The sequence below is a fragment of the Ranitomeya variabilis genome, chromosome 2, assembly GCF_051348905.1.
Source record: "Ranitomeya variabilis isolate aRanVar5 chromosome 2, aRanVar5.hap1, whole genome shotgun sequence".
Taxonomy (NCBI): domain Eukaryota; kingdom Metazoa; phylum Chordata; class Amphibia; order Anura; family Dendrobatidae; genus Ranitomeya; species Ranitomeya variabilis.
In genome coordinates this window covers 146,145,530-146,169,526 of record NC_135233.1, presented here as the reverse complement: position 1 = coordinate 146,169,526, position 23,997 = coordinate 146,145,530, and the positions used below count along the sequence as shown (strand labels likewise).

General features: G+C 42.7%; 1 protein-coding gene across 3 annotated transcripts in view; it reads left to right on the top strand.

Moving 5' to 3' along the window:
* Positions 1–23,997, top strand: part of STRN (striatin) — a 176,533-nt gene that overhangs the window by 59,340 nt on the left and 93,196 nt on the right. For all 3 annotated transcript variants that reach the window (XM_077283060.1, XM_077283059.1, XM_077283058.1), the window contains exons 2-3: positions 12,766–12,869; positions 23,310–23,383. In XM_077283060.1, coding sequence (XP_077139175.1) covers positions 12,766–12,869; positions 23,310–23,383 — 178 coding nt within the window. The remainder of the gene's footprint in view (positions 1–12,765; positions 12,870–23,309; positions 23,384–23,997) is intronic.

The following is a 23,997-nucleotide window of genomic DNA, read 5'->3' as shown; positions in this document are numbered from 1 at the left end:
ATCATTCTGGGGCACTGATGGGTTGGCATGACAACCCGGGGTCTGCAGAAGGACCCCATGCTTGTCATTGCAGATCTTTTATGAATGCCGGCCCGTGCTTGGCGTTCATAGATGATGATTTGTGCTACACATAGCAAGGCTGAAGCAATGCTAAGTGTAGCACAAGTGATTGGAAGACCGCAGCTTCAAGTCTCCTAAGGAGACTATTGAAGCAAGTAAAAAGTAGAAAAAAAGTAGAAAAAAAAATTATAAAAGTTCAACACCCCCCCCCCCCTTCTTTTGTCACCCCAGTCAAAATAAAATCATCTATCTATATAATCGTCTAAGGGGTACTTCCGTCTGTTTGTCTGTAACGGAAATTCCGCGTCGCCAATCAGCGACAGGCTTAGTCCGGCTGTGAATTGGTCCCTCCCTACTCTCCTTCAGTCAGTGCTGCCCCCCTCCCTACTCCCCTCCAGTCAGCGCCAGTGTGTCACCCCATCCCAGACCAACTTTTTACTATTGATGCTGCCTATGCAGCATCAATAGTAAAAATATATAATGTTAAAAATAATAAAATATAAAAAATTGTGCTATTCTCACCTTCCGCTGTCCACCGATGCGCGCGATGCTGCCGCCAGCTTCCGTTCCCAGTGATGCATTGCAAAATTACCCAGATGACTTAGCGGTCTCGCGAGACCGCTAAGTCATCTGGGTAAATTTGCAATGCATCACGCGCATCGGCACAGCTTCGCTGGACGCCAGAGGGTGAGTAACTATTTTTTATTTTACATTTTATTTTTTTTTTAACAGGGATATGGTGCCCACGCTGTTATATACTGCATGGGCTGTGTTATACATTACGTGGGCTGTGTTATATATTACGTGGGCTGTGTTATATATTACGTGGGCTGTGTTATATATTACGTGGGCTGTGTTATATATTACGTGGGCTGTGTTATATATTACGTGGGCTGTGCTATATGCTGCGTGGGCTGTGCTATATGCTGCGTGGGCTGTGCTATATGCTGCGTGGGCTGTGCTATATGCTGCGTGGGCTGTGCTATATGCTGCGTGGGCTGTGCTATATGCTGCGTGGGCTGTGCTATATGCTGCGTGGGCTGTGCTATATGCTGCGTGGGCTGTGCTATATGCTGCGTGGGCTGTGCTATATGCTGCGTGGGCTGTGCTATATGCTGCGTGGGCTGTGCTATATGCTGCGTGGGCTGTGCTATATGCTGCGTGGGCTGTGCTATATGCTGCGTGGGCTGTGCTATATGCTGCGTGGGCTGTGCTATATGCTGCGTGGGCTGTGCTATATGCTGCGTGGCTGTACAAAGCGAGAATCATGATGGCAGGTCAGTTTTGGCATTTAGTGAACATAGTAAATAAAAAACAATTGTGGAATGGCACTCTTTTGCAATTTCACATCACTTGGAATTTTTTTTCCCCCACTTTACAGTAAAATATATGGATATGTGTGTGTGTATATGTATGTGTGTGTGTGTATAATATATATATATATATATATATATATATATATATATATATATATATATATATATATATATATATATATATATATATATCTCAATAGCGAAAACAAGCCCTCACATGGCCATATTGACGGAAAAATAAAAAAATCATGGCTCAGGGAGGTAGGCAAGCAAAAAATAAAGATGGGAAATTGCAGGGTTGCGGAGGGGTTAAACTTAAAGGATTATACAGCCATTCGGACATAAATTTTCAAAGTAAGCCGCCCTCATTAGTTCTGAGAGGTGTCTAATAATGTACAAAATTTGTATCCGAAAAACACTTGTGTACAGCTTGTGATTTTATGTGTTTTATTTCACTACAGAACGGTCTCTGATGGGTAGTCCGAGAGGCAGGGATTTCTTCTAGGCACCTCACGCCCTGGAAGAAATAATTTTTATCAGGAAAGAATATAAGATTTCTCAGCAACAAGACCATTAATATGAGGCATACAGGTTGGACTAGTGTAACATTTCAATTACCTGTATGCCCATATTATTGGGCCATGTACTACCCAGGGGGTGACAGATGCACTTTAAGTTTGTCACCTATCCATTAACAAGATCATCAGGTTGTGTTGCGTTGGTTGCCAACCTCTTGGACCCCTGTTTGAGCAGAAAGAAGTGTCAGCTGTGGGCATTCGTGCTTCACTGCTTTACCCACAGAGCGATGCAGAAGTCCATGCGATTATGGGTTGTTTTTTTTTATACTGCAACTGTGTCTTTTGAATGGGCAGACCTGCAGTATCAGATACCACTACACATGGGCATTGCTTTATGCACTTGGTGACATATTCATTATTACGTTTTTTTGTTTTTCATTTGCGCCTCTTGCTTTATTTTGTGCATTTTTATGATGACCTTTTCACTTTTTTTTTTTTTTTTTCATTTAAACTGAGTGCCTCCACCAAGTGCTCCACTGATTCAAGAACAATTTTTTTTTTTTTTTTTTTTGTTCCTGTTCCCTTCCTTTCCAAAGATATGCCTCCTAATGATAAAGATTCCAATTTTCCCTTCTTCCAACTGGGCGTATCCCAGAGAACTTCTCTCTAGGTGCAGACGCGTTTTGATTGGCCAACAATGGAGGAGAAAGAGCAATTACCCACAGAGAAGTTCAGTGGTATACACCCAGGTGGTTTAAGGTAAAATTTGCATGATTTTAATTTTCTTTGGAATAGAGGGGTTCGGAAGAAAGACAAACTGTTCAAATTCGGTAGAGTAACACCAGTTTGAAGCAGATACTCAGTTTAAAGAAGATCTTTCACCAAATTTTTCATGTTGAACTGGACACACAATGTAATAGTGGCTTCAGAGTGGAATATACCGTAATTTTTTTTTTTTTCCCCCCTCACCTCTGTTGTGCAGATATCAGCAATACAATTATTTGGCACCTAGTGAGTTAACTTTTAGTCCAAATGGGTGTGCCTGGTGCCGTGCACGTCTCTTCCTGTATGATGCTGACCAATCATAAGCCGGCAACAACAGATAAAGAACACGCCCCACAGTAGCAGGTTTCTCAATTTTTGAGATGCAATCACACTTATGTCTGCTGAGCTCCAGCAACTTGTACTCACTTTGCATGGAGATCAGGCTGTCATTATGTCTCACACAGGAGCAGACTGTTCTGGGCTACTCCTGTGTGAGGTATATATGCTCTGATCTCACTGCAGAGGGAGTACAAGTTGAGCACAATTTAAAAAAAATGAATAATACAATGAAAAGTCCTTTTAGCAACAAGAAAAGCTTTATGGAAAGGCTTCTGTAAGTCTACTTCATTGGTTCCCCTATTGTGTGTTTTACACAAAACTCATCAATCATGTGAGCCATTTAAGCATTTGGCATACAGTCAATAAATGCCTCAAGCTAAAAAGCATAAGTAACTTACAAAAAAATAGCAAATTATGAATCGACGGCCCTTAGTTCTGTTCTCCAGTGTGGGTCCCCAGGGTCTTGGAAATACTATGAATAGGAAAAGGAATATCCTGGAAAATTATTTTTAATCTTGCGTGAATGTGTGTTAGATACAGATTTCCCTCATGTGCAGAACCTGTCATTCTCTGCAGCTTGACGTGTTTGGGAAAAATGGAAAATTTCCTTTTGCAGAGTCAGTTTTGGAAAAGCGAACGTGCCGCACTGTGCATCAATGCTGCAAATCATCTAACATTTTCCTCTGACTTTTCAGCTCATATAAAGACTGATTACATTGATTTATTTTGCTGTTTATTTAGAAAATGTGATTGATTTGACAGTGTTAATTTGTGATAGTGTTTTTTTTACTTATATATAGCTTTTTACATTTCCTTTATTTTACATGTCCTTTTATTTCTTACCTTTTGGCAACTTTTGGGAAAGCTGTTAACCCTTTTTAATATCTGTATATCTGATCTATTGTACTTTTTCTACCCACTCTAAGCTATGGTTTTCAGGTGCATAGTCATTATCAATGAACCATAAAAGTTCAGTATTTTCTTGAGATTTGGCGCTTCATACCTAGACATGATTGTTTCTGTGAAATCAGCAAAATCTGATTTTTCTCCTTAGCACTGTTGTTGCTACAATCCCAATTCCTTACCAAATTGCTACAATTCTATTCTGTTGTTGAAATACTTTAAACATCCATGAACTTCTCATAATTTTGAGGGTCAACAAAAAGTGTCTTGTGTAATTGAATCGTAAGACTCAGTGGGGTGAGAGGGCAGTATTATCAGGGCAGGACGGGTGATATCATTGCCATTGCAAGTTCCTTACTCTTGACTCAACAGTAAAACTTTTCTCTCTTATTGTGAAGCAACAGATGACAAGTCCTGGCACTTCCTTCCTCTGTCGGACTCATTCCAGAATTTTTATTGTGATTACTTGTAAAGTACCTACTTTTTCCATAGCCAGCGCTTTAGACATTGTCACTGTCCCAACTGGTTCTCACAATCTAAATTCCTTATCAGTATGCCTAGGGGGGAACCAGAGAACACAAAAAATCCCTGCAGATGTTGTCCTTGGTAGAATTTGAATCTGGGACCCCAACACTGCAAAGTAGCAGTGCTAACCACTGAGCCACCATGCACAGACTGTGAGCCTACCTACTTGTTGTCTAGTTGAATTAAATTGTGGATCAAATCCAGTGCTGCTCAAGCTTTCTGGGTTGTTCTTCCAGAAACAAAGCTCATTGAATATTGTACAGTATGGGGAAGCATGTGACTGTATTTGGGAAAATTGTATGCCATGCTGTTAATCCTGGAAAAAAATCATCACTTCCATGGTGGCAAGTGGTCGAGTTCCCATCAATCAGTAAGTTATGTTATTTAATGGATAGAGGATAACTTCCCAACTTGAGAAAATCATTTAAAAGGGAACCTGTCACGTTATTCATGCAGACCGGTCTATGATGTATAGGTTTGTTGAAAAAGATTCAATATAGGGTCACCCGACCGTTTTTTTCTCCATCCGAGAAAAGCGGTCAAATGTGATCAGACTGTCTGAAGAAAAAATCTAACATGTAAATAGCCCCATAGAATATGATGTGCGTGCTATCCGTGAAAATTGCAGATGGCAGTCGTCTGATATAATCGATTGTGTGCACGATCCCTAACCTAGATCATTGAAGTACTATGTGTTTGTACGCATACGAGTCCAGTGAGTGGTGCTACTAGTGAATGACCGCTGTCTCTGCATACAGTCTCATGGAAAACTGCCAATCATTGAATACGACCACCCACTGGCCTCGTATGTGTACAGACACCTGGGATTTCAATGTGGGCTGCATGGTGTCTCAGTGGTTAGCACTGCAGCCTGGGTTCAAATCCCACCAAGGACAACATCTGCAAGGAGTTTGTATGTTCTCCCCGTGTTTGCGTGGGTTTCCCCTGGGTTCTCTGGTTTCCTCCCACACTCCAAAGACATACTGATAGGGAATTTAGATTGTGAGCCCCATCGGGGACAGCAATGATAATGTCTGTTAAGCACTGTGGAATATGTTGGCGGTATATAAAAATAAATTATTATTAAGTTTCACTGAAACTTTCCACAAAAATTGTACATCAATCTGATTAGCTCTTCCTGCATACAGATTAAATGCCATTTTTGACGTTACCAGTTTTCTATAAGCATCTAGCATCCACACCTCTGCTCCATTCATTCTCTGTGGGATTGCTGGTGATAGCCCAATGAATGAAGCATAGGTGTGCATGCCCAACGTCTACCACAGTCAGACAAGGCTCTTTAAAGCTCTGGTCTCTGCATGTTTGGTGGAACTAGTGGTCGAAACCTTAACAGCCTGTTGGTTATCTCCTTTCCTATGGATAAGGCACAACTTACAACCTTGGGACAACCTCTTTAAGGCTATGTGCACACGTTCAGGTTTTTTCGCGTTTTTTTTCGAGTTTTTTCACAATAAAAACGCTATAAAAACTCAAACGCATACATTATGCATCTTATCATTTAGAATGCATTCTGCATGTTTTGTGCACATGGTGCGTTTTTTTTTCTGCGAAAAAAACGCATCGCGGTAAAAAGCAGCATGTTCATTAATTTTGCGGATTTTCCACGTTTTTCCCACAATTCTATGCATTTGGAAAAAACGCACAAAAAACGCGTCAAAAAAGCATCAAAAAGGCATGAAAACCGCGAAAAAAACACATGCGGATTTCTGGCAGAAATGTACAGTTTTTTGTCAGGAAAATTTCTGCTAGAAATACTGACGTGTGCACATACCCTAAAGGGGTTGACCGATCTCCAAAGAGAACTTTGCCGTCCCTCTGTGACTGCACATTGTGATGATTCCCCATGCAAGTGGGCACACTAATTAGTGTCATTCAGCTTCTCTTGGTAGAAGAGATTTGAGAGAAGTTGAGTAATCATTTGCCTATTTTGGCCACAAATATGCAAATTGCATACATGTGAGAATATGACCACCTACCCCAAAGAGAAAACGGGGTAATCTTGACAGTGTGCGCATTGTCAGTCATAATGACTGCAGATTTTTCTGAGACAATGCCTCTAAGGCTTATTTCACAGTTCCGTCAGTACGGGGCCGTCACGAAGCGTCGGCGCGACGTCCTGACGCAAGTGTGAGCTTTCACATTTTCATCAGACTTCAGGGTAAGGAAAGATCGTGAGAGCGATATTTTTTTTTTCTCTTTTTTTTTTTTTTTCCCCCATGCATTTTGTCGCATACGTCAAACTTTCAGATATCTTTACGGTTGCTGTTATGTTAACCCGTATTTATAATCTTGTGTATTTTTGGTATACACTTCTCTTCGTGACAATGGCCACTTCAAACTATGTGTGCATGTAGGCATGCTGCCGATTCAACCTTTTTGGATTTTGCCATTTATAATTGCCTGAGACAAAAAAGTCCTGCACGTTTGGTTTTGCGCACATGCTGAATCCAATTGGATTGACAACCACCAGGCCAATGACAACCCGTGCTGAGTACTGAGAATCTAATTTAGGGAACACAGCACCCCTTTTAGGTGCTGTTGTTCTTGAGTTACAGCTACATTTATTGCATGGAGCACGTATGTGATTTTACCTTTGAAATCTTATGGTTGTTTCCTATATCATTGAAATACTGTAAGCGTCATTTTCTTTATTATGCCACAACTACTGCTGCTATAAGCCTATAAACTCATATTAAAATCTGTGCATCATATATAAACAAATAGCATTCCTTTTGAGGTATACTCTTTGTCATGATAACGGCTTCTTGAAACTATGTTGATATTTACCATTATATGGTGTTTCCCTGACTTGAAATCTCTGATCGTATAGTCTACAGCTGCTATAGCTTTACTTTTGCTCCTGCACATGCGCAAAACCTATTGGGAATTGTAGGGCTGTTACCATGACAACCCGTTTTTTAATAGTTTGACTTTAACATTACCCCCTGTAGTGATCGCTCCTTTGAACCACAGGTGCATTGATTGCACCTTGGTCAAACAGCACTTGCGTTCATATTCTTAATTAGTACCCTCTTTATACCTGTGGGAATACTGTAACATAAGAGCGCTGATCTCGCATGCGCTGTACACTATTTGCTGATTTCTGGGTATGAACTGCTGGCGCTTGCGCAATAATCTTTGTAATACGCCGGTCTGATATGTCTAGATACTTATGTCGCCATTGCAGCATACACCTGGTAAGCTAATTAACAAGACTATGTACCTATTTAAACCTGTGTAACACACCACTATTGTACCACTGACCTTGAGGAAGACGCCTTGAGCGTCGATACGCGTGGGTCTGAATACTGACACAGCCTACGCAAACCACTATGCCTGCTATGCTAACACCAGAAGGGGTACTCCTTTGTTAGGTTGGGTAAGAAGGATAAGGTTTTTTTTTTCCTTGGGTGGAAACCCTGTGGAACATTGATGCATTCTCGGATTTCCCTGAGATTAGTGTACAACCTGGGTACCGCTTCTTAGCTAAAAATACAGTGTTTTGGAAGGATATTTTTGCTTTATCTACCGATATTGGCATTCTCTGTAAATAACAGCATGCATATAACTGGTTGTTGGGATTTACGGTAACTGTGGAGATGTATTGTACCATAATTTGGCTGTGAAGTATTCTCCTTGGTATTTACCCTATATTTATGTGGACCCTTAACCTCTACCCACTTTCTTGGGCTTTTTAAATTGTTTTTAATGTTTTCTCTGTGTGGTGTGTTCAATAAATATTGTTATATTTTGTACCTTAAAGATTGCTGTGGTGATCCCATTTCTTTGATGCACACACTTTTTCTGTTTGGTTGTATTTCAATAATGTGTGCATGAGGAGATCCCCTTTTTGGATTATAAGTGGATGGTGCCCGCTCAAACTGTGTTTGTACTGCAGTCTGAAGCACTGGATGCGACGTACAGAAAAACGTTCCCTTGAACGTTTTTCTGTGACGACGGTCCGCCAAAACCTGACGCAACCAGTGCACGATGGACGCAACGTGTGGCCATACGTCGCGATCTGTCGGCAATACAAGTCTAAGGGAGAAAAACGTATCCTGCGGGCACATTTGCAGGATGCGGTTTTGTCCCAAAACGACGCATTGTGACGGATTAAAAAAAAAAAAAAACAGAAATGTGAAAGTAGCCTAAGCTGACCATAGAATTTAGATTCTGGTGACAAATTCCCAGATTTTGTTTTCTGATTTTTGTAACTTGGTGATAAGTCTGCTGAATACTTGGCTTCCTACTGACAGATCTGAAATTGAAATTGTTTTAAGGTATTTTTTGCATAAAATGCTAATGTATGAATGTGATGTAGTCATACATTTCATGTGCACAGACTTGTCATACTATTCTTTCCTCCATTTCCTTCTAGTCAGTGCCGTAGAAATTTATTGCTGTTAATGCCATCAAGTTTTACAAATATTTCATGTGTTGAGACATGTGGAGACATTTTTGAAGCCATAGATCGTTGCTTTAATAACCTCGTCATAAGGAGAATGAATTCTAATTATCTCACTTGCCTGACATTATTTTGATAATGTTCTCAAGTGTGTTATTAACTCAGGATCTGCTCCCAGCTTCATTCTGTGCACTTTTTTTAAGTTTCCATCTCCATTGGAGGGATTGGGAAAAAACTGCAACAATAGTCAGTCTGGGCAAAATTACATATGAGCAAGCATATCCCCATGTATGGCAGCTTTGAGGGCTCATTTCCACATGCGAGGCACACGTCCGTATCTCGCATGTGGAAACCAAGCTGTGGAGCCGGCACTCCAGAGCGGAGCGTGCGGCCGCATAGGAACACATGGAGCTGCACAGCTCCGCTCCAAAATGCCGGCGCCAGAGCTTGGTTTCCACATGTGAGATACGGACGTGTGCCTCGCATGTGGAAATGAGCCCTAATTGAGAGACTCCATGGAGCCAAGGTAGTAGGGTGGCCAGATTGACTTGAGGGATGTTGCTGCGGGCCATCCATGGAACTACAGCTATGCTTCTTTGCGAAAGCTGCCTCCATACTCCTTTTAGGTTTGTATTTCAACAGTCTCTAGTTTGTCTCTAGGCCCCTGCTTGGTCCAAAGTATCTTTTGATATTAACGGTCAAAAGAAAATATGCTGAGACGGCAGACTGATTTCTGTGACGCTGTCACTGGAACATGGTTCAAAATTTTAGTGAGGTTTCAGAGAATTGGTACAGTTCAAGATGGCCTTAGGCTACGTTCACATTTGCATTGTGCGCCGCAGCGTCGGCGCCACAACGCAAACAAAAACGCAGCAAAACGCATGCACAACGCTGCGTTTTGCGCCGCATGCGTCCTTTTTTTGATTGATTTTGGACGCAGCAAAAATGCAACTTGCTGCGTCCTCTGCGCCCGGACGCGGGCGCCGCAGGGACGCGTGCGGCGCATAACGCAAGTGCGACGCATGTCCATGCGCCCCCATGTTAAATATAGGGGCGCATGACGCATGCGGCGGCGCCCGACGCTGCGGCGCAGACCGCAAATGTGAACGTAGACTCAAACAGTTGATGAATGCCAGTTGAACCCAATGATTTTGCCAGGAGTGAGAGGAACATCTATGTGTATGAGGCTGATCCAACATTCTCCAATAGAAGATGTTGGGGGAGGGTTTGTTTAATTTTATTATGCCCTGTCTTTTTATTTTCTTACTTTATGGGGGGTCAAGAGGAAAAGCTGTTGGCTAAATGAGCGTTCAGCTGCATAAATTCTAAGGCCAGGGACTCTGTCAGCACAGAATTACAACCCATGTACAGATGCTCATTTATGTGCCCTTCTCACTAGCTTGTTCTCCACTCTCTCCACCCCCTCTGCTTTGATTGACAGCTCTGGCTTCACAGAGATAGATGGAAAACAAGCTGGTGGGAAGGTGCATTTAAACATTTAGCCCCACACTGAGGTGTACCGAGCACTGGTACCTGGTTTTGACATTCTGTGCTGTCAAAGTCCCTATAATGCTGCTTTTACAAGGGCCAGTGATTAAGGTATGAGTGTCCCTAGGATCGCTCCTTACCGACTCTCAAGCCATTTAACCCCTTAGTGACGGAGCCAAATTTTTGAAATCTGACCAGTGTCACTTTATGTGGTAATAGCTCTGGAACGCTTTGACAAATCCCAGTGATTTTGAGATTTTTTCATGACACATTATACTTTATGATAATGGTACATTTAGGTCGATATGTTTTGTGTTTATTTATAAAAAATATCAGAAATTTGAGAAAAATTTTAAAAATTAGTAATTTTCAAACTTGGAATGATTATCCCTTTAATCAAGATAGGCATACCATAGCAAAACATTAATAAATTACATTTCCCACATGTCGGCTTTACATCAGCACCATCTGTAAAATGTTCTTTTATTTTGTTAGTATTTTAGGAGGTTTAAAAGCGTAGCTGTAATTTTTCATTTTTTCAAGGAAATTTACAAAAATTATTTTTTTAGGGACCTATCCATGCTTCAAGTGCCTTTAGGGGTCACATATATTGGGAAACCCCAAAAAGTTATACTATTTTAAAAACAGAACCCCCTGACATATTGAAAACTGCTGTCGGGTAGTTTATTAACCCTTCAGGTGATTTTCAGGAATTAATGCAAAGTGGCATGACAGAAATGAAAATGTGTATTGTCACCACCTAAATGCTGCTAATTTCTGAGCAGGTTACAACAGCCGGCAGACTCTAAGGCCACTATTTGGCCATGAATTGCCATGGCTACCATCAGGACCAAACAATCATGATCTGAGGGCACCAATTGGGATAAAGAGGAAGCCCCCACAATCTGTTAACCATTTATATGATATAGTCATTATTGACAGCAGCATCTAAGGGGTTAAACAGATTTGGACAGTGCCAAACTGATCGTGGCTGATACAGCAAGTTGTCAGCTATACTGTACAGCCGACAGCTGCTGGATTGTCACCTGTATGGGGATGCTATTCTGTTATATCGCAGGTCAGTTAAAAGGCGTATTGGCACTCATTAAGGGGTTAAACAGGCTGGCAATCGCCTGACAAACAAGCAAAACACTCGTTCATCAGCTGCAATGATTTTTTTTTTTAGCTGGCTTAAAAATGTTCATTCTCTGTAGCACATCATGCCATGTAAGCAGGACATGTGCTGCCGAGAACGATATTCTCTGCAGACAGAACAGTCGTATTAGCGATTGTACTGTGTGCAGTCGACCGGTCTAGACAGCCCAATAAGCGACCCTTGATTTATCTGGCGTGTAGCCCATAAGACTAGATAACCGTGGACACTGGTCAAAGCCCACATGTAAAAGCCATGTAAGGAGTGTTATGGATTTGATGATTGATGGCTGATTATGGGTGGGAGACATCAGGAAATATTTTAATTTCTTAACTGCAGGTTATGACCCAGATTCTTTGTTTTATTTGGGGGAAAGTATGAATCTATCTTAGTGATGCGTCTGCACTGTCAGAGGTAGGTAGTGTATTTCTTGATTTTCTTCTCTTCCCATAATTTTCATGTACAGGACCCCTGTAAACTAGGTGGAATATGTGACCACACACTGCAAGAGAGTTCCTCCTGGTATTGCAGGATTAATAACATACAGCGGGCCCCAATTGATCCCTTCTCACCACCTCATTTTTAATTTTGTCTGGTTTGCTCTATATTTGTGATAATTGTATTCCCTTAAGGAAACCTGGACCTTAGCAGAAATCAGAGTCTCTATCTCATTAGTTTTGGGAAGTATTTGAGGAATGTAGCGTGAATGGGGCCTGTGTAAACACACAAAGCTTCTTGCATCCAAGTCTGATCTTAAAATTAGATCACGCTTCCTTTTCTGGCCAGATCCTTGCTCTAAAATGAGGTTCACGCGTTCACTTCCTGATGGAAACCTCTTTGGTCACATTTTTGTGGAAAACTTTAGTGAAGTTGTCAGTCATCAGCAGTTCAAGCTTTTCTATGATCTAGGAGGCAATAAACATGTAATAAAGCATTAGTGGGAAAGCTATGCTGGGAATGTGCAGACAACTGGCTATCTTTGGGAGTGGTCAGTAAGGACTGACATGCTTTTAGGGTATACCATGGAATTTTCTGATCAACATGCAATCCATTTATGTAAGGCCTCCTTTACAATGACATTATCTGATGATCCGGCATGTACCTGGTCTCATTATGCTGAATGTTGGTTTACCTAAAACCTACATACATTTTCTATTCATTGATTATGTCTCAGATAGGAATGATCTGTAAATACTGTGTAATCTTCTTATTTTTTGCACCAGTATGCTTTGTACTTTCATAACCTTTGTGTTTTTTGCTTTTGTCTTTCAGGCTCAGATTGCTTTCCTTCAAGGTGAAAGGAAAGGTCAAGAAAATTTAAAGAAAGATCTAGTCAGAAGAATAAAGATGTTGGAATATGCTTTAAAGCAAGAAAGGTATTCACTATGTCTGGGTGTAGCTATACAATACAGGACACTGGTTCTGAACAATGATTATCCGCTCAGTGGTTGTCAAACTTGTCCTTGTCTTGAACAACAGGTTTATTGTAGACAATAACATGCTGCTCCTTTTACCTGTGATTCTGGGAGTAGTAGTAACCAGGGTGGAGGTTTAGAATCGGTGTCTTGTTATGACTTTATGGGAATACTATAAAATGCTTTACTGATGGGACTAAAGTAAATCTGTCACCTGATTTTCATATTGCAAATTGCATACGTTATTACATAGATCTTAGACCTGATGAGCCTGGTGTACATATCGTATATACTCGAGTATAAGCCGACCCGAGTATAAGCCGACCCCCCCTAATTTTGCCACAAAAAACTGGGAAAACTTAATGACTCGAGTATAAGCCTAGGGTGGAAAATGCAGCAGCTACCGGTAAATTTCAAGAGTAAAAATAGGTACCAATAAAAGTAAAATTAATTGAGACATCAGTAGGTTAAGTGTTTTTGAATATCCATATTGAATCAGGAGCCCCATATAATGCTCCATAAAGTTTGATGGGCCCCATTAGATGCTCCATATTAAAATATGCCCCATATAATCCTGCATAAAGGTTAATAATGGCCCCATAGATGCTCCATACAGACACTTGCCCCTTATAGTGCTGCACAAACATTATGGCCCCATAGATGCTCCATACAGGCACTTGCCCCTTATAGTGCTGCACAAACATTATGGCCCCATAGATGCTCCATACAGGCACTTGCCCCATATGCTGTGGCTGCGATAAAAAAAAAAAAAATCATACTCACTTCTCCGTCGCTCAGGCCCCCGGCACTTTTAATATTTACCTGCTCCTCTTTCCTGTGTGGCTCCGTCTTCAGCGTTCTCCGCACTGACGTTCAGGCAGACGGCGCGCACTGACCATGTCATCGCGCCCTCTGACCTGAGTGTCACAGCCAGAGGACGCCGAAGACGGAGCCGCACCGGAACGGAGGAGAGGTGACTATCGCGCAGCGCTCCCCCTCCCCGTATACTTACCTTCTCCCGGCGCGGTTCCTGCACGTCCCTGCTTCCAGCACTGCATCTTCTTCCTGTACTGAGCGGTCACATGGTACCGCATATTACAGTAATGAATATGCGGCTCCACCCCTATGGGAGAAATTTGGTGAAATTTGAGTGGCTTCATCTGCCAAATTCGAGATGTAGAAATAACACAAAAAAAAACAGGCAGAGGTGCTTACCTGTCTAGGCCTTGAATCAAATGCACTATCATGGTGCAGCGGGCCCAAGTAAAGATGTCAACTACACAGGTGCGATAATACCAATGAGACAGCCAGCCTACAATCTGGGATTGGCCGTTTGGCACACCAGTGCAAACAAATAATCTGCAGTAGTGTTCACACAGAGAATGCAAAGCATCTGGATCATAGCCTATTAGTAACGCCCTGTGGCGGGCTGCCCAGTGCTAACTGTAGTGCGTCCTGTGTGAACAGAGGCCACAGTCTTTTCGAGATGTGCAGAGTTTCCAAAATTCTATTTGGAGCATGTATTGTGGCCGTCACTGGCAACGCTTAGTTCCATGAATGCAGACTGCTGAAAGTTGCTTCTGTATGCTGCTGATGGCATCTTTGGGCCTACACAGCAGATATATACACTGCTCAAAAAAATAAAGGGAACACTAAAATCCCACATCCTAGATATCGTTGATTTAAATATTCCAGGTGTAAATCTTTATTACATAGTGGAATGTGTTGAGAGCAATAAAACTTAAAAATTATCAAGGTAAATCACAACTAATATCCCACAGAGGTCTGGAGTTGGAATGATGCTCAAAATCAAAGTGGGAAATGAAGTTACAGGCTGATCCAACTTCAGTGGTAAGGCCTCAAGACAAGGAAATGATTCTCAGTAGTGTGTGTGGCCTCCACGTGCCTGTATGACCTCCCTACAATGCCTGGGCATGCTCCTGATGAGGCTTCGGATGGTCTCCTGAGGGATCTCCTCCCAGACCTGGACTAAAGCATCCGCCAACTCCTGGACAGTCTGTGGTGCAACGTGATGTTGGTGGATGGTGCGAGACATGATGTTCCAGATGTGTTCAATCAGATTCAGGTCTGGGGAATGGGCGGGCCAATCCATAGCTTCAATGCCTTCATCTTGCAGAAACTGCTGACACACTCCGGTCACATGAGGTCTGGCATTGTCCTGGATTAGGAGGAACCCAGGGCCAACCGCACCAGCATATGGTCTCACAAGGGGTCTGAGGATCTCCTATCGGTACCTAATGGCAGTCAGGCAACCTCTGGCGAGCACATGGAGGGCTGTGCGGCCCTCCAAACAAATGCCACCACACCATTACAGACCCACTGCCAAAAAAGTCATGCTGAAGGATGTTACAGGCAGCAGAGCGCTCTCCACGGCATCTCCAGACTATCACGTCTGTCACATGTGCTCAGTGTGACCCTTCTTTCATCTGTGAAGATCACAGGGCACCAGTGGCGAATTTGCCAATCCTGGGGTTCTGTGGTAATTGCCAAGCGTCCTTCACGGTGTTGGGCTGTGAGCACAACCCCCATCTGTGGACATCGGGCACTCAGATCATCCTCATGGAGTCAGTTTCTAACCGTTTCTGCAGACACATGCACATTTGTGACCTGCTGGAGGTCATTGTGCAGGGCTCTTGCAGTGCTCCTCCTGTTCCTCCTTGCACAAAAGCTGAGGTAGCGGTCCTGCTGGGTTGTTGCCCTCCTATGACCCCCTCCACATCTCCTGGTGTACTGGCCTGTCTCCTGGTAGTGCCTTCAGCACAACAGCATGTGAAATTGATTGTCAAACAGTGTTGATTCCTAAGTAGTGTTGAGCGATACCGTCCGATATTTGAAAGTATCGGTATCGGATTGGATCAGCCGATATCCAAAAAATATCGGATATCGCCGATACCAATACAAGTCAATGGGACACAAATATCGGAATGTATCCTGGATGGTTCCCAGGGTCTGAAGGAGAGGAAACTCTCCTTCAGGCCCTGGGATCCATAGTCATGTAAAAAATAAAGAATAAAAATAAAAAATATGGAAATACTCACCCTCGGACGAGCCCTGGCTGTCACCGCTGCAAGCGTCTGCCTCCGTTCCTAAGAATGCGGAGTGAAGGACCTTCGATGACGTCGCGGCTTGTGATTGGTCGCGTGACCGCTCATGTGACCGCTCACGCGACCAATCACAAGCCGCGACGTCATCGCAGGTCCTACACTCACTGCATTCTTAGGAACGGAGGCTGCCGGTTGCACCGCTAAGGTCCAGGGTCCGTCGGACGGGTGAGTATATCCATATTTTTTATTTTTATTCTTTATTTTTTACATGAATATGGATCCCAGGGCCTGAAGGAGAGTCTCCTCTCCTCCAGACCCTGGGAACCATACACTGGGAACTTCCGATTCCGATTTCCGATATCACAAAAATATCGGAACTCTGTATCGGAATTCCGATACAGCAAATATCGGCCGATACTTGCGGTATCGGAATGCTCAACACTATTCCTAAGTGGACAGTTAGATTTCACAGAAGTTTGGTTTACTTGGAGTTATATTCTGTTTGTTTGTGTTCTCTTTATTTTGTTGAGCAGTGTACTTTAAAATATTGTTTCTGACTTCCCCTTAAGCATATAGGTCTAATCGCCTGCATACTCTCCAAATAAGAGCTAAGTTGCAGGGCTATTGTATTTGATTACTTAGAGATCTCAGGGACTCGTTCTTGTATGATCATTGACTCAGTGATGCTAAAGAACACCAGAGCATAAAGGAATATTCAAGTTCCGTAATTTTAATATGGCCAAATATAGGAACCTAATTGTATTTTGTGTATATTTCATGCCATTCTTGTGCCAGTGCTCCTTGCAAGAACCGGTCGCTTTTATCGTTTCTAAGCAATAATGGCCTGATGATGGGATGTTGGTATGGTACAGGTGCTTCTCACAAAAGTAGAATATCATCAAAAAGTTAATTTATTTCAGTTCTTGAATACAAAAAGTGAACCTCATATATTATATTGTCATTACAAACAGTGATCCATTTCAAGTGTTTATTTCTGTTAATGTTGATTATGGCTTACAGCCAATGAAAACCCAAAAGTCATTATCTCAGTAAATTAGAATAATTAACAAAAAACACCTGTAAAGGCGTCCTAAAGCTTAAAAAAAAATCCCTTAGTCTGTTTCAGTAGGCTTCACAATCATGGGGAAGACTGCTGACTTGACAGATTTCCAGAAGGCAGTCATTGACACACTCCACAAGGAGGGTAAGCCACAAAAGGTCATTGCTAAAGAAGCTGGCTGTTCAGAGTGCTGTATCAAAGCATATTAATGGAAAGATGAGTGAAAGGAAAAAGTGTGGTAGAAAAAGGAGCACCCGGGATAACTGCAGCCTTGAAAGGATTAAGAAAAGGCCGTTCAAAAATTTGGGAGAGATACTGCTGCTGGAGTCATTGCTTAAAGAGCCACCACACAAAGACGTATCAGGACATGAGCTACAAGTGTTCCTTGTGTCAAGCCACTCATGACCAATAGACAACGCCAGAAGCGTCTTACCTGGGCCAAGGAGAAAAAGAACTGGACTGTTGCTCAGCGGTCCAAGGTAGTGTTTTCAGATGACATTAAATTTTGCATTTTATTTGGAAATCAAGGTCCCATAGTCTGGAGGAAGAGTGGAGAGGCACACAATCCAAGCTGCTTGAGGCCTAGTGTGAAGTTTCCACAATCAGTGATGGTTTGGGGAGCCATGTCATCTGCTGGTGTAAGTCCACTGTGTTTTATCAAGACCAAAGTCAGCGCAGCCATCTAACATGAAATTTTAGAGCACTTCATGCTTCCCTTTGCCGACAAGCTTTTTGGTAATGAGAATTTCATTCTCCAGCAGGACTTGGCACCTGTCCACACTGCCAAAAGCACCAATACCTGGTTTAAAAACAACAGTATCGCTGTGCTTGATTGGCCAGCAAACTCGCTTGACCTTAACCCCTTAGAGAATCTCTGGGGTATTGTCAAGAGGAAGATGAGACACCAGACCCAACAATGCAGTTGAGCTGAAGGCTGCTATCAAAGCAACCTGGGCTTCCATAACACCTCAGCAGTGCCACAAGCTGATCGCCTCCATGCCACACCACATTGATACAGTAATTGATGCAAAAGGAGCCCCGACCAAGTATTGAGTGCATTTACTGAACATACATTTCAGTAGGCCAACAATTCAGATTTTAGTATCATTTTTCAAGCTTGTGTTATAAAGTACTCTAATTTACTGAGATAGTGACTTTTTGGTTTTCATTGGCTGTAAGCCATAATTATCACCATTAACAGATATAAATACTTGAAATAGATCACTCTGTTTGTAATGGACTCTATATAATGAGTTTCACTAATTGTATTGAAGAACTGAAATTTACTTTTTGATGATATTCTAACTGAGAAGCACCTGTATGTCCTGTATGTGTGGAAGAATTTGAGCTGCCATCAATAACCGTTGGAGGTTCAGAGGTGTTTGAACCACCCTCATAAGACACCCTATTAAGACTAGATGGCGAGAGATATATCTATCCTGTGATGAGGTCTATAAAGTAGAAAATGTGATGTGCTGAACAATAGACACATATAAAGCAGTTAACACAAAAATTCAGCAACAACCCTGACTACTAAATGTATGAAACAGTTACATTAATAATGTAGTGAGTTCACGAACTCCATATATACATTGGTCTGTTGCCTTCCATATTTACACTGGGAATTCATAACTGTTTATATATAGTTACTAATCAGATCTCTTTTTTAGCTTTGCATGCATCTATTGTCCTGCACGTTCCCTTGTTCCACTCTAGTAGATCTCAGTGCCGGAGATATACACTACTGTTCAAAAGTTTAGGGTCACCCAGACAATTTTGTGTTTTCCATGAAAACTCATACTTTTATTAATCAAATGAGTTGCCAAATGAATTTAAAATCTAGTCCAGACATTGACAAGGTTCGAAAAAAAGATTTTTATTTGAAATAATAATTTTCTCCTTCAAACTTTGCTTTCGTCAAATAATGCTCCCTTTGCAGGCAATTACAGCATTGCAGACCTTTGGCATTCTAGCAGTTATTTTGCTGAGGTAATCTGGAGAAACTTCGCCCCATGCTTCCAGAAGCCCCTCCCACAAGTTGGCTTGGCTTGATGGGCACCACAGTAGTTCAATGGGGTTCAGATCTGGTGACTGCGCTGGCCACTCCATTACAGATAGAATACCAGCTGCCTGCTTATTCCCTAAATAGTTCTTGCATAATTTGGAGGTGTGCTTTGGGTCATTGTCCTGTTGTAGGATGAAATTGGCTCCAATCAAGTGCTGTCCACAGGGTATGGCGTTGCAAAATGGAGTGATAGCCTTCCTTATTCAAAATCCCTTTTACCTTGTACAAATTTCCTACTTTACCAGCACCAAAGCAACCCCAGACCATCACAGTACCTCCACCATGCTTGACAGATGGTGTCAGGCACTCATCCAGCATCTTTTCAGTTCTGCGTCTCACAAATGTTTTTCTGTGTGGTCGAAACACCTCAAACTTGGATTCCTCTGTCCATAACACTTTTTTCCAATCTTCCTCTGTCAAATGTCTGTGTTCTTTTGCCCATACTAATCTTTTCCTTTTATTAGCCAGTCTCAGATATGGCTTTTTCGTTGCCACTCCTCCCTGAAGGCCAGCATCCCGGAGTCGCCTCTTCACTGTAGACGTGGACACTGGCATTTTGCGTGTACTATTTAATGAAGCTGCCAGTTGAGGACCTGTGAGGCGTCGATTTCTCAAACTACAGACTGTAATGTACTTGTCTTGTTGCTCAGTTGTGCATCGGGGCCTCCCACTTCTCTTTCTACTCTGGTTAGAGCCTGTTTGTGCTCTGCTCTGAAGGGAGTAGTACACACCGTTGTAAGGCTAGGTTCACATTGCGTTAGGGCAATCCGTTTAGCGCTAGCGGATTGCGCTAACGCAATGTTTATTTAGGGGCCGCGTTTAGGGGTCGCGGAAACGTCCCCGCTTTCGCAGATCCCTGATCTGCGAGAGCGGGGAACGGACCTCGGGCGCGCCGCGGACGCTGCAAGCAGCGTCCGAGGCGCGCCACAGAAGAACGGCACATCGCTAGCGCGAGCCGAAAAAGGCGCGCGCTTGCGATGCGCTACAGGGAAACTTCACATTGCTGTCAATGGGTGCGCTAACGGACCCGTTGCACGGCGTTAATTGCGACATTTTCGCCGTGCAACGCTGTCCGTTAGCGTGCACACATTAACGCAATGTGAACCTAGCCTAAGAAATCTTCAGTTTCTTGGCATATTTTTGCATGGAATAGCCTTCATTTTAAGAACAAGAATAGACTGTCGAGTTTCACATGAAAGTTCTTTTTTTCTGGCCATTTTGAGAGTTTAATGGAACCAACAAATGTAATGCTCCAGATTCGCAACTAGCTCAAAGGAAGGTCAGGTTTATAGGTTCTCTAATCAGCCAAACTGTTTTCATCTGTGCTAACATACTTGCACAAGGGTTTTCAAGGGTATTCTAACCATCCATTAGCCTTCTTACACAGTTAGCAAACACAAAGTACCATAAGAACACTGGAGTGATAGTTGTTGGAAATGGGCCTCTATACACCTATGAAGATAATGCATTACAAACCAGACGTTTCCAGCTAGAATAGTCAATTACCACATTAACAATATATAGAGTGTATTTCTGAATCATTTAAAGGGAACCTGTCACCCCCCAGGGCCTATTAAGGTAAAAAAGAGCCACCTTCAGCAGCACTAAGGCTGCATTCTGTGAAGGTGGCTCTTATGTTTTTGCTCCCTCATAACGCTGAAATATTCCCTTTTATAAATTGCGCGCCATACCTTTATTGAGTCAGGGAGGTATGTTTTCTCTCCCTGTCTCAGCTGCCTCACAGCCGTCCCATCATCCCATCAGGCGCCGCCTCCTCTCTGTCTTGTGCCATCACCGGCGCCTGCGCTCTGCAATTATTTCTTGGGCATGCGCCGTGCGTGCTGCCCTGGAACTTACATCAAGTGATTAAGTAGATCACGCCTGCGCACAGCACCAGATTCCTAGCCCCACAGTGTGAATACATCATAAAACACTGCGGGGCGGGATCTTGGGCCTCCGCTACACGCAGGCGCGATATCAGTACATCAGCTGATGTGATTTCCAGGACAGCGCGCACTGCGCATGCCCGAGAGATAATTGCAGAGTGCAGGCGCCGGTGACGGCACAAGACAGAGGCAGCGGCGCCCGGTGGGATGATGGATGGCTGTGAGGCAGTTGAGTCAAGGGGAGAAAACGTACCCCCCGGACTCCATACAGGTATGGCGCACAATTTATAAAAGTGAATATTTCAGCGTTATTAGGGATCAACAACTTAAGAGCCAACTTCACAGAATGCAGCCTTAGTGCTGCTGAAGGTGGCTCTTTTACCTTAATAGGCCCGGGGGGGGTGACAGGTTCCCTTTAATGTTAGCTTCATTGGAAAAAACTGCTTTTCTTTCAAAAGTAAAAAAATTTCTAAGTGACCCTAAACTTTTGAACGGTAGTGTATTTACGTGTGTATATTCACGCATCATTTTTATATGATGTTTCATGCTACTGCAGTCTGGTGATAAACATGAAAATCTACAAAATGGTCAGTAATCTAGCAGCCCAAACGTGACCCCAAATTACTAAGGAAAAGGTTACCTTTTTGTTTTCTAGTTTTAGCCATAGTAAAATTTGGCTGAAAACCCCACTTAGGCTAAAGTCACACAAGGCTACTCACTGCTGTCTCTATGCACAGTGGACCGCACCGGAATCAATGTTGGCCTATGTGCTATTGTACATGGACTTCTATGTAACAACAGTCGCACTCAATAAGGAGAGTTCTTCTGAATTGTGTTAGTCAAAAAACGTGGTTTCTTTATTGTGAACAAACACCAAAATAAAGGTATCACCGCAGTGTTTCAAGGTAACGTTTCGACCCACAGGGTCTTTCTCAAACCTTACTTTAAATAGTAGATACCGAGCAGAGGGCACATATCCCTGGAGAGGTGCAGGAGTCCCGTTAGGGGCTGTAGCTAGAGAGTGACTGGCGTCTGCGGTGGTGGTGTGTGTCACCACACACACCACCACCGCAGACGCCAGTCACTCTCTAGCTACAGCCCCTAACGGGACTCCTGCACCTCTCCAGGGATATGTGCCCTCTGCTCGGTATCTACTATTTAAAGTAAGGTTTGAGAAAGACCCTGTGGGTCGAAACGTTACCTTGAAACACTGCGGTGATACCTTTATTTTGGTGTTTGTTCACAATAAAGAAACCACGTTTTTTGACTAACACAATTCAGAAGAACTCTCCTTATTGAGTGCGACTGTTACATAGGACTATATTCTGGAGTATCCCTCCATGTTCAGTCTGCACCAACACTAGCGAGAGTGCACGTCTTGTCCTGTACTATTGTACATGGACTGTTTTCCACACGGACCATTGTTTCAGGTGTAGAAATTACAACATTTGTTACCCCCCCCCACCCACCCCATCTCTTCCCAGGACCTGTGGTGTGATCAGACCATGTCCCTGTACGGTCAGACACAGCCATTACACAGTACACAGCAGGGGCACATTTATAAGATTATCTCGGCACAGGAACATTTTATTTAAACACATCCAATTGTGGAAATTGTTGTAATTCCAAGATCTATTGGAATATTGTTTGTGGGAAAACTCCTTTAAGCAAACTAACACCTTAACTTTCATCAGTCAAGTTTGTTGTGAACGCAGAGAGCTCAGTACCTGGTAATATCCACCTGTAGCCTAATACTTCTGACCCCATTTCATTAGGTTATTCGCATGTTCTTATATGGGTAAAATAGCATTTTTTTTTTGTTAATGGAATTTACTTGTTAACAAAACCCCTTGTTTTTTCAATAACTGATTTTTAATGTGTAGCTCGTTGCCTGGGTTACTGACCACCACTGCAGTGTAGCACGTGTGTCCAAACGTGTGGAGCACTTGTAAGCTCTTTCCAACATAGATGCTTAGGCCAGGGTCGCTGTTACAATGGAGTACAATCCTTTCCTTAGCAAAGCTTCTGATGTCACCTCTGCCTTCACTCATCAGTTCTGACATGTTGATTTCTCTATTTTCCAAAAATGAGGTAAATAATGAAAAAACCACTTGAGCTGTTCCCATGTGGGGATGATCTGCTGCCGGCTGTATTAACAGATAAGACTTCTTAGCTGACAATGGCGATTGTTGGCAGCAGAGCAGTAACATGCCCGCGGGGACAATGGCGTCCTTTCCAGACTGCTCCGTAATGAGGAGTGTATCAGGATGCTTGTGTGCGTTGTATGGGCCAAAAATATCTCATTCTCCTCTTCTTTACCTCTAGATCGAAATATCACAAGCTGAAATATGGCACGGAGTTAAATCAGGGAGACATGAAGCCACCAAATTATGATTCTGGTAAGATGCCGAACACAGCTGAAATATGCTGTTCAATGTTTTTCTTTCTCTTGGTGCGGTTTAGTATTTTATTCCCATAATATAGGATTATGGGTACAACATAAGGCTATAATAAGGTTTTAGTGTGGAATGTATAATATGGGAGTGACAGTGACACTGCTTATCTCTTTCTGCAGAGGCGGGAAGATTCCTCTTGCAGGAAGTTCTGTGTCAGACAAACTTTGAATGTCAGTAGTGCTCCCTTTATTTATTGATTTGTCATCTGATCGAGCACTGTTTCCCAAACTCCAGTCCTCCCAGCCCCAGCGTGTCATGTCTTCAGGATTTCCTTAGTATTGCACAGATGATGGAATTATTATTAAGGCATCAGAAACTGCCACAGGTTCTCACATGTGCAACACTGAGGAGATCCTCAAAACATGATTTTTTGGGGGGGTGTGAGAACGGAGTTTGAGAAGCACTCACTTAAAGTAATGTGTACTAGCTATGTATCCTAACTGCTGCAAATCAATGAGTCAGACAAGTACCATTTTCCTGTTCAAAAAGAGGTTCTGCAGCAGTTGAACAAGTCCTGAGTCCATGTCTAATCGCTTCAGGGCCCCATAGAAAATATT